At 33.6% G+C, this 12189-nt stretch overlaps 1 protein-coding gene across 3 annotated transcripts in view; it reads left to right on the plus strand.

Moving 5' to 3' along the window:
* The window catches only part of Itch (itchy E3 ubiquitin protein ligase), a 126505-nt gene that overhangs the window by 98301 nt on the left and 16015 nt on the right, over positions 1–12189 (plus strand). For all 3 annotated transcript variants that reach the window (XM_077799402.1, XM_077799404.1, XM_077799403.1), the window contains 6 exons: positions 5103–5175; positions 5989–6060; positions 7957–8045; positions 10291–10450; positions 10633–10766; positions 11101–11241. In XM_077799402.1, the coding sequence (XP_077655528.1) occupies positions 5103–5175; positions 5989–6060; positions 7957–8045; positions 10291–10450; positions 10633–10766; positions 11101–11241 (669 nt within the window). The remainder of the gene's footprint in view (positions 1–5102; positions 5176–5988; positions 6061–7956; positions 8046–10290; positions 10451–10632; positions 10767–11100; positions 11242–12189) is intronic.

The following is a 12189-nucleotide window of genomic DNA, read 5'->3' on the forward strand; positions in this document are numbered from 1 at the left end:
TTGAACCTAGGGTCTCCTCATGTGAGGCAAGTGCTCTACCACGGAGCCACAACCCCAGCCCAAACGGTCATCTCTTAAAGTGGGTAGAAAGAAAGTACAATCTGGGTCCCACAGTCCCCCTTGAGAACACACCGCTAATGATGTAATGATCTCCTAGTAGGTCTAACATCTTAAAGATCCAGAGCAACTCCTAATACCATTACCCTGGGGATATTCAATATCCAAACCTTTGAGGCAGCCTTGTCAAAAATTATTCAATATGTTGGTGAAGGTTTCTTTTTGGGCTTCCCATATTCCATTCTGTTGGTCTAAATGTCTGTCTTCATGCCAGTGCAACACTGTTTTGATTACTATGGCTCTGTAGTATGTTTTAACATTAGGAAGTATAAATCCTCTAGCTTTGTTCTTCCTTTTCAAGATGATTTTAGCTATTGGGATTCCTTGATATTGTGTACTAATTTTAGAATTTTTTTGGTCCTATTTCTACAAAGATGTTCTTGTTATTTTGATAGGAATTACATTGAATCTATAGATCTGTTTGGTAGTATGGTTATTTTAACAATACTAATTCTTCTAATCCGTGAAATGTGGATATTGTTCCATTTACTTGTGTTATTTTTAATTTCTTTCAATAGTATTTTGTAGTTTTTGATAGACAAGTCTTTTACCCTTCATTTCATTCCTGAGAATTTTATTTTTGCTGTTATTGTAAAAGGAATTTTTTTTTTTTAATATTCTACTACTTTTCTGAATTTGCTTATTTTAACAGCTTTTTTTATGTGGAATCTTCAAAGTATTTCCTGCACAAAAGATCAAATCAATATACAGGTACAGTGGTGCACACTTGTAATCCCAAAGATTCATGAGGCTAAGGCAGAAGGTTTGCCAAGTTGAAGGCTTGTCATGGTAACTTAGTGAGACCCCATTTCAAAATGAAATATAAAAAGGGCTGGGGGTATAGTTTAGTGGTGAAACACTCTTGGGTCCCAGTATCAGGAAAAGAAGAAAAAAAAAAAAAGGCATATCATCTGCAAACAGATCATTTTACTTCTTCCTTCCTATTTTGGATGCCTTTGATTTCTTTTTCTTGCCTAATTGTTTTGGCTGTAACTAACAATAGTATGTTGATCAGAAGCGATGAAATTAGGCATCCTTATATTATTTCTAATCTTAATGGAAAAGCTTTCATTCTTTAACCATTCAATGTGATGTTCATTGTGAGATTTTCACATACAGCCTTTATTATGTTGAGGTAGTTTCCCTCTATTCCTCATCTGTTCAGTATTTTTTATCATGAAAATGGTATTGAATTTTGTTTAATGCTTTTTCTGCATCGATTGAGATGATCATGTGGGTTTCTCCTCTTCATTCTGCTAATGTGGCATATTACATTTTTTTTATATGTTGAACTGTCCTTTCAGTCCAAGAATAAATCCTACTTTATCAACTTCATCAAAAGGATTAAAATGCTAATCCTTTTAATATTTTGCAAAAAGTTTTTGCTAATATTTTCTTGAGGATTTCTATATCTGTATTGGTAAGAGGTATTTGTTTATAGTTTTCTTTTAGCGTTTATGTGACTTTCTTATCAAGGCAGTTCTGCATGCCCCCCTCATTATCATTTACTTTTATACTTATGCATATTAAAAGTTTTCATATTTAAAGCAAAAACTGAGAAATGAGGCCAATTGAGTATTAATGAAATTGCAGAAGTAATTTATATGGAAATAAATAAATAGATACTGTTGTATCATTCATTTTAGTTACAATTAAGTTTGGGTACATATAACATGAAAACCCAAATCAATAGTGGCTTATAAAAGTAGAAGTATATTTATCTCCATCTTTTTATTTATTTATTTTCATGTGTATGCCTATGTAGATACATAGATGGTTAGTAATAATAAGTAAACTGAAATATTCAAATAACCCAAAAGAATGCAGAAAAGGACAAACAGAAAAACAAAAAAATACAAGAAAAAAATAAACAATAAATGTTAGACCTAAACCTAAACATCTCAATAATTGCATGAAATCTAAATGAATGTCTCAATGAGAAGTTAGTCAATATAACAATATAATTTGGCCAATCACTCCTCAGCACTTTCCCTGTCCCTCCCTGCCTCCAACTCTTTGATCCCTTTCCTCTACTGATCTCTCTTTAATTTTCATGAAATCTGCCCCACCTTTCTTTTCTTTTTTTTCCTCTAGCTTCCACATAGAAGGAAAAAAAATACAACCCTTCAAATAACCTAAAACCTTCTGAGTTTTACTCATTTTGTTTAACATGATGGTCTCTAGTTCTATCCATTTTCCTGCAAATGAGAAAATTTCATTTTTCTCTATGGCTGAATAAACTTTATATATATATATATATAATCACATTTTCTTTATCCATGCATCTCTTGATGGACACCTAGGCTGGTTCCATAATTTCATTATTATGAATTATGCTGCTTCTCTCCATCTTTTAAAAATAGTTCAGGCAAGAGTATATCTTCTAGGGTACTTGCCTAACATTCACAAGGCCCTGGATTTAATCCTTAGCACTGCAAAAAAAGAAAAAGAATTTTAAAAATGGCCATTGAGACACAGCCATGTGTATTGTGGCTCAAGGGGGGTGGGGGGAAACATCCCAAGAGAGATTAGGAAATATTTTGTACTAAATCCTAATGAAAGTACAACATATCACAATCTGTGAGATTTAGGTTAGTAATCCTGAGAAGACAGTTAATTGCTCTAAAGGATTAGATCAGAAAATTAAGAAAGGCATGAAATCAGTGATTTCTACTTCCCCCTTAATAAACTTAGAAAGAGGAATCTCCTAGTAAGTACAAGAAAGGACATAAAAATAATAGCAGTAATCAATAAAATGGAAATGAAAGAGTAGAAAAATCAAAAGTAGAAGGATCTTTGAGAAGCAGTAATAGTATTGACAGCCACTAGTAATCCTGATAAAGGAAAAAAGAGAAAATACAAATTACTAGTATTAAAGCAAAAGACTTTTATCTAGTAAAAAAATGAAATTCATAATTAAAGAATTTTTCATAAACAAAATTTTGGTTTGCAGCCAGGCATTGTGACACATACCTGTAATCCCAGCAACTCAGGAGGCTGAGGCAGGAGGATTACAAGTCTGAGGCCAACCTGGGCAATTTCATAAGACCCAGTTTCAAAATGAAAAGTAACAAGGACTGTGTCTTAGTGTTACAGGGTTTCTGGGTTCTATCCCTAGTAACCCGAAAAACAAACAAACAAACAAAAAACACTGGTCTAGACAGCTGTACTGGTAAATTTTATCCAACTTATAAAGAATAAATAGTATCAATCCTATTCAAATTCTTCCACAAAACATAAGGGATGGGAACACTTCCCAAATCATTTTATGAAGTTTCTATAATCCAGGTACCCAAACCAGATAAGAAAAGTATAACAAAATAAGACTAATAATTTGTTTATTAATATTTCTGAGAACATAGCTGTTAAAATTCTTAATAATTATAATGGCAAATTGCCAGATATAAAAGGGATTATTTTACTACCATCAAGTGAAGTTTATACCAATAATGAAAGTTTTAATATATCCAAATCAATAAAATTTACCATATTAATAGATTAGAGGAGGAAAAACCTATGGTCATTTCAGGAAAAGCTTTTGACAAAATACAAATTTATGATAAAAAGCCCTAGCTACCTGGAAAAGCTCTTACCCACAAAAAGGCATTTACAAAAAACCATAGTTAACATCACACTTCATGGGGCTGGAGATGTGGCTCAGCGGTATCGCGCTTGCCTGGCATGCGTGCGGCCCGGGTTCGATCCTCAGCACCACATACCAACAAAGATGTTGTGTCCGCCGAGAACTAAAAAATAAATATTAAAAATTCTCTCTCTCTCTCTCTCCTCTCTCACTCTCTCCTCTCTCTCTCTCTCTTAAAAAAAAAAATCACACTTCATGATGAAGTACTCCAAAAGATCAAGAATAAGACAAGAATGTTTACTTGTCACTACTGTCATTCAACAATGTATTGGTAGTTATAGCTATGGCAATGAGATAAGAAAAAGAAAAAATTGGAAAGAAAGAAGTAAAACTGTCTCCCCACCACCACACACAGATAACATATATAGAAAATACTAAGGAGTCTAGAATATATTAGAACTAGTAAGTGAATCTAACAGTGTCACAGGATACAAAGCCAATAACAAAATCAATTTTATTTTTATACTGAAATTCATTCAACATTTAGAAAATGAAATTTAAGGTAGGCTAAGGAGAAAATCAGTTGGTGTGAAGTCCAGGGCTAGCTGGGAAGCCCCAGAACATCATATTGATCTAGGTTCGTCCCTTCCTCTTCTTTCCACATACCTTTATTTTATTTTTAAATATTTATTTTTTAGTTATACTTAGAGACAATACCTTTGTTTTATTTATTTTCTTAATGTGGTGCACATCCCAGGCAAGTACTCTGCCACTGAGCCACAGCCCCAGTCCTAGGTTTCTTTCTTTATGTCCTACCATCCAGAGCCTGGTCTCCATCCTCAGTATCATCCCATGGTCTGTGACAGATAGCTGCTGTGAATCTTCTTCTGTCAAAGTCTACACTCCCATACTGGAATATGGAGGAAGGGAAAATTGGAATGGGAAAAAACAAAAACAGAAATTTCCCTTTCCAGCTCTCTCTATTCTGAAAGTCTCATATGACATTTCCATTTAGAGCTCCTTAGCCAGACTTGAAGTGATATGAACGAATTGAGAAAGTCTTTATCCTAGATAGCAGTCTTGCCTACATGACTATGAAGAGTTTTATTTAAGGAAAAAGCATAGATGGCATTCTCAGAACTCCCTTTAACCAGCCCTGTTAGGTTTGGCTATATATAAAAAAATCCACAACAGTGGCTTCAGCAAGATCAAAATTTCTGTCTTTTCCTAAAAATTGAACCTGGGAAAATATTCACTAACAACAAATTTTGTGTTTGGAATGTGCTATTCTGAGTATTTTTGTGTTTTACCACTAAATTATGAAATGAGTGGGGTGTTTGCTTTCCTTCAGCGTTCTTTTACAAGCAGCCATATTTGTCACTTAACCCTTGTTCTTCCTCAGAGACAATGGACCTCAGATAGCCTATGTTCGGGACTTCAAGGCAAAGGTTCAGTATTTCCGGTTCTGGTGCCAGGTTAGTATTGGGACTGTATCTCTATACTTACTTTAGTTTATTAAGTTACTTATATTATTACACAGTGATTTTGAAAATGATTAACTCCTGGAAAAACAGATAAAATGGGAAACATTAGAACCTCCTTCCCCTATTTTTAGGACAAAGAAATACATTTATTGCTCTGGTAATTTGTAGCTTTTTTTTTTTAATCCAGAAGATTAAGCTTAAAATCATTTGAATAATAAAACATTGTCACTTTTTCCTCAGTACTCAAATCTTCAAATACGTTAAAACTTTTTCTAATGTATAATCTGTGACCGACCATTTTCATATCTATTGTTTGATACAAATGACTAATAGGTACATATATGTTCATACACAAATGACCACATATATTCAAATGTGTTGTTTAGAGTGTTTTTCTAAATGTGATCAGCTGCTTCTAATGTCTAAATAAATTACTTGAATTAATGATTTTATGGGTACTAAATAAAATTAATACATTAGAATGTTGTTTTATAAAATATTTCTAAACTTCAAAATCCTCTAATTAACTGAGAAACCAGAAAAATCAATTAGTTTTTTAAAATAAAATTAAGATTTATTTGAGTCACTAAAGTAAGCATTGTGAATAAGATTTTTTCCCTGTTTCTCCTATATCAAATAATATATAATCAGCATGAATACTCACAAATGCATTGGTAAACACTACTGAATATAAATTCATGTTATTTTTTGTTTGTTTGTTCTATAAACAAGTAAGACTTTTCCCTTTTTGTTTTTTAGTAGGTAATTTTAATAGAATTGACTTAAATCATTCTTATATTTCAGCAATTGGCCATGCCACAGCACATAAAGATTACAGTAACAAGAAAAACACTGTTTGAGGATTCCTTTCAACAGGTATTGTCTTGTTTACTGAGTAGTTCTGCTAAGCCAGAGCCACCTTTTGGTGTTTACAGTTTAACCCAAACAGTTTTGAACTTGAGTTTGGAGTTCTTGAATTTTTAAATTTAATCTCATTACAGACTACCTTAGTATTTATCATTTAGGAACATGTACATAGTTTTGTGTATGTGTGTGTGTGGGTGCGTGCGTGCTCGTGTGCCTCAGTGTTTGCTACTCATAGTGATTAATGAGTTTCTGATTTCCACTTCTATGCTGTTTGGTGTTTGATTTGAAATAGATATAAAAATAGGGAGATAGGCTATCAATGGGCAAAGGTCTTGAAATATCCATTTGAACATTGTGGAATGGGAAAGGAGATGGGATGACTTCATTTTTACACTCTGAATTACTTAGATTTTTATTATAAACATGTTACTGTTACAATTAAAAATTATTTAGATGTAGGAAACAAAATAAATGGTCATTGATGGCAGTATCTGATAAAGGATGTGTTAGATTTCCAAAATAGTCAACAATTCTTTTTACTTGCCCCCAGAACCTGAATCAATTTATCAATCAACTTTATCTTACAGATATTACTTTAAAAAAATACTTATTTATTTTTAGGTGTAGTTGGACACAATGCCTTTATTTTATTTATTTATTTTTATGTGGTGCTGAGGATTGAACCCAGGACCTCACACATGCCAGACAAGCGCTCTACTGCTGAGCCACAACCCCAGCCCTATCTTGCAGATATTACTAACAACCAACTATAACTAAATGTTAAGTGATTGGCCATGCCAATGGGGGCAAATGTGTTGAATTGAAAACATCTGGCTAATCCTTGTTTAAGATCAAATGTAGACGTGATTATTTTCAAGATATCGTTGTAGCAACAACTCAAGAAGTAACTGAATGCAAAGGGGAAAGAGATTGAGATAGTTGGCAGTAGCTGGCTACTTGCTTTTAGAAATACTTGTGTTCATTTTCTAATGGAACCTCAATTATTAATATTAAAAGGGAAAGCCAGTTTGCGTCCTGCTCTGTAGGAGCAGACAACTTTTTAGTGGGACTTGGAGCTTGACTGAGACCATTTAGAGAATTGTGGTCGTACCCCTTGATCTGATGTTAGTCTCCAAGATCATTCTATACCCTAGTCTTTGCTCATTTCTAGTTTTCATATTCATAATCACTCTTTTGTCACTGAGTAATCAGTCTGTGTTGAGTGAGTTTCTTGGAACATAACTTGGAACACAGCTAGTGTTAAGCTGTGAAATAGGCTGGATGTGGTGATGCAAGCCTGTATTCCCAGCTGTAGGAAGCTGAGGCAGGAGAATTGCAAGTATGAGGTCAAACTTAGCAATTTAGGGAGACCCTATTCCAGAATAAAATAAAAAGGACATAGCTCTATGGTAGAGCACCCCTGGATTCAATCCCCAAAATGACAAAAAAAAAAAAAAAAGAATAGCACTATTTAAAAGAAAATTATATAGCCGGGTGCAGTGGTGCACAACCTGTAATTCCAGCACCTTGGGAGGCTAAGGCAGGAAGATTGGGAGTTCAAAGACATTGTCAGCAACTTATTGAGAGCCTGTCTAAAAATATTTTTAAAAGATATTGGATGTGACTCAGAGGTTAAGTGTCCATGGGTTTAATCTCTGGTATCAAAAGAAAAAAAGAAATTTATATATGTGTAAAGTATACAAAGATACAGATACGTATAACATATAAAATGTTTTTGAAATTTAATGTGTTTTCTATATGTGTGGTGTTAACTAGATCACAAACAGCATTTTGTGTCCTGGGGGATTTAAGTGACCTTTAATGAAGAAAGTGTCAGATTTGGAAGTGATAGAATGATGTTTCCATAACTGCTTTTACCAATTTTCTTATTTTCTTATTTTGTAGATAATGAACTTCAGTCCCCAAGATCTGCGAAGACGTTTATGGGTGATTTTTCCAGGAGAAGAAGGTTTAGATTATGGAGGTGTAGCAAGGTAGTGATAATATGAATACTCAGAACTTAGTTCCTTTTTTCCAAAGGTATCATTGCACTTTGCTTGCAAGTATTATTTTCTCAATCTTATATTTCAGGAAAATGAAATATGGCAAATTACTGTAGCTTTATTATGCTGGAGCTACAGAATTTCAACAAACATTAATTCAGCACTTTCTAAGGTATTGCTAGTTGACTTCACCTACATCATTCATTTAGCCCTCAGAACAATCCTGTGTGATAGAATTCTACAGATGATGAAGTTTAGAGATTCATCTAACACACATAATAAGTTGTATAGCCTGGATACAACCACCTCATGTCTGTTTCACAGAGCATGCAAGGCCCTTGACATTTCCTCCTCTACATAGTACTGATACAGATAATACACAATTCCTAACTGATATTAAAAATCTGTCATGAGAATACAGAGACTATATAAAATAGAGTTGAAAATCTTAATTCTTTTTTTTTTAAAGAGAGAGAGAGAATTTTTTTAATATCTATTTTTTAGTTTTCAGCGGACACAACATTTTTGTTTGTATGTGGTGCTGAGGATCGAACCCGGGCCGCAGGCATGCCAGGCGAGTGCGCTACCACTTGAGCCACATCCCCAGCCCGAAAATCTTAATTCTACTTTCTTCATATTGGAGCTACTAATCAAGCCCTGGAAAGTAGCCTTCAGGAAGAAATTGAGTTTCTGAGCAGGGCATGTGGTTTAGTGGTAGAGTGCTTGCTTAGCATAGTGGAGGTGCTGGGGTAGATCCCCAGAACAGCAAAAAAAGAGCCAGGCAAGTCTAGAAGCTGAAGCAGTAGAATTACGAGTTCAAAGCCAATCTCAGCAACTTAGATCATTTCTCAAATGAAAAAAGAAAAAGAACTGAAGATGTAGATTAGGGATAAAGTGCCCCTGAATTCAATCCCCTGTATGAAAAGAAAGAAAGAAAAAAATCACTTTCCTTATTCCATAGCAATATGTCATACCAGGGCAAAAATTTACATAGTAGTGGCAATGTGGAAAGGCAAGGACTTTGGAGTCAGGAGTGGTATTAATGTTTTCTTTTCTGCACTCAATAGTGTGATCTTCGGCAAATATCTTCAGCTGTAAAATAATAATAATGTCTGTCTATCTTGGATTATTATGAAGAATAGAAATACTTTAATGAAATACTTTAATAGAAATACATTAATAACCTAATTCAGAGCCTAAGTCTTTCTGTGCTCACTAACTGGTGACTACATTTTAGTAATCCTTTATATTGTGACATAAATTTCTTTCAAGTATATGAAATAGTCAGAAGTAAATGAGTAGATGGGCTGGGGTTAGGAGTACAGTGCTTGCCAAGCATGTGTGAGGCCCTGGGTTCAATCCTCAGCACCTCATGTATTGTGTCCAACTACAACTAAAAATTGGATATTTAAAAAAAAAAAAAAACAAAGTAAATGAGTAGAAACCTTTAATTTTGAACAAGTTAAAGATAATTCAGGAAGAGGCCAATTATTCAGTCTTATTTAGAAAACCACTAACAATATTAAAAGCAGCATTATGACCAGAGGCCATGAACTAACAGGAAAAGAGGTCTAGGAAACTGATAACACAATGTTTTGTTCCAGATTTGTTCTACCAAACCCATACATGTTATATAGTTAATAACCACAATCTCAGGTTAATATGGGTAGATATTTTCAGAGCACTTGAATTGGTGCTTTTAACAGCATTTTCTCAATTTTTAAGGAGCTGGAATTACTTGGTTTATTGCCTCCGAAATTGGAGGGTTGTTCACATTCATCCTAAATGGAGGTAGTGGCAGCACTTGTTGAAGATCACCATGGGACTTAGCAATGCATGGGATATTAGATGCATTTCAGCCACTCTCATCACATGAGTCAATAGTGAATTTTAACTTGTCTACATGTAGTAGCATTTCATCAATTCCATGACTAATATTTTCAAAATTGGACTGTGTATTACCATTATAATTGGAAAAAAATGTTAGTGGTTCATCAAATAAAGGTGCATTTAAAGTCAATAATGGGTTAGATTTTTTTGAAATATAACAATAAGCAATGTATAAATATCAACACATTTGAGCAGAAGCAATGAAAATCAACAGATTAGATTAGAGGTAAGACAACTAGTACCAGCTAAGGAATGTAGATTCCTGAGAACGTTGTAGCATTGATCTTTGATTTGTTGGCATTGTTACTTACGAGATTTTTCATCCTGAGTTTTCTTTTGATTTCAGAGAGTGGTTCTTTCTTTTGTCACATGAAGTTTTGAACCCAATGTATTGCCTGTTTGAATATGCAGGGAAGGATAACTACTGCCTGCAGATAAACCCCGCTTCTTACATCAATCCAGATCACCTGAAATATTTTCGTTTTATTGGCAGGTTTATTGCCATGGTAAGTGCAAGTGGAGAACTGTGTGTTTACTTTGTTAAATCAACAATATTAACTTTTCTTACATATGCCATAAAAGATCATTTGACAGGGGAGTTTTTATAAATTAAGAATACACCTAATGTTTAGAAATAAAATTACTTTCATATAGTTATCTGCAATGATATTGTTTTCTTTTTGTATAGGCTCTGTTCCATGGAAAATTCATAGACACAGGTTTTTCTTTACCATTCTATAAATGTATCTTGAACAAACCAGTTGGACTTAAGGATTTAGAATCTATTGATCCAGAATTTTACAATTCTCTCATCTGGGTTAAGTAAGTTTCTATATATATTCAATTTATTAGAATAGAGTCTATATGCTTTCATTATGGTATTAGTAACTTATCAAACTATAGGCATGTAATTGGTTTATTGAATTTAAATGATCTGCACGTCAAAATTGTCTCTCTGTTTAATGTGATAAATTTCACAGGAATACCTTAAGAAACTAGGTAGTAATATGATGGTTTAAGAGCATATAACCTTCTAATTTCTTATTTTGATATTATAGTTTAATGTTAATTATTTTAGACCAGAGGCCTCAAGTCAAAACTTGAATTATGTTTGAATTTGTGGACATGACAAATAGTGCTAATTTTATTTGTACAGAGAAAACAATATTGAAGAATGTGGTTTGGAAATGTACTTCTCCGTTGATAAAGAAATTCTAGGTGAAATTAAAAGTCATGACTTGAAACCCAATGGTGGCAATATTCTTGTAACAGAAGAAAATAAAGAGGAATATATCAGGTGAGAGAGAATGTTCCTTTTGATATAGTTTAGCATTTCTGTTGATAATTTCCTATTAATAGTAATTGGCAATATTTCAAAAAAAATTTCCTTTTGTACTAATCATTATTCTATGTAAGTAGTTATTTCTCACTCACAGTTTCAGCCCAAAAGTGGGAGTTCCAAAGGTAGAAATGCTAAATCATTTCTTTTAAATTCCAATTCTGTGAACACTGTGCTAAATATCATTTCATTGCAAAAAAATCTCAAATTTGTATGCTCATATTTTCATGGGGATTACTAAAAAATTGGGCAAAATTTATAAGAAAATAATGGTTTATGGTATTTCCTCTATAATGCTTTGCACTGGTTCATTCTTGTAGTTACTGGTCCATTCATGTCTTCTCGACACCAGTTCTGTCTAATCAGGGTTAAATTGAGTGTATCTGCTGCTGCTTATGTTTCAGTTTCTATGTCTCTTGCCTGATTTTCCCTTCATAATTAGAAGTGTACAATTGCACCCATCACCAACTATTATGTACAATCATTGTTTATTAGTTATATAATGTAGCCTTTCAAAAATTTAGTTTAAACTGGATGCGTTGGCATATGCCTATAATCCCATCTACTCCTGAGGCAGTGAGTTTTGACTTCAAGGCCAGGCTGGGCAACTTAGTGAGACCCTGTCTCAAAATAAAAAGAACTGAGGATGTAGCTCAGTGATAAAGGGCCCCTGGGTTAAATCTCTTGTCCCACCCAAATAAATAAATACATTTTTTTTTGGTTTTATTTTTTAAGAGGTATAATTTAGAGTAAAATGCCGAGAGCTTACCTAAGTAAATAGTTAATATTTTGGCAATTTCGTACCAGAGATTGAGTCCAGAGGTGCTTAACCACTGAGCCACATTCCCAGCCCTTTTACTATTTTATTTTGAGACAGAGTCTTGCTAAGTTGCTTAGGACCTCAGC

This window comes from Urocitellus parryii, chromosome 6, assembly GCF_045843805.1.
Source record: "Urocitellus parryii isolate mUroPar1 chromosome 6, mUroPar1.hap1, whole genome shotgun sequence".
NCBI lineage: Eukaryota > Metazoa > Chordata > Mammalia > Rodentia > Sciuridae > Urocitellus > Urocitellus parryii.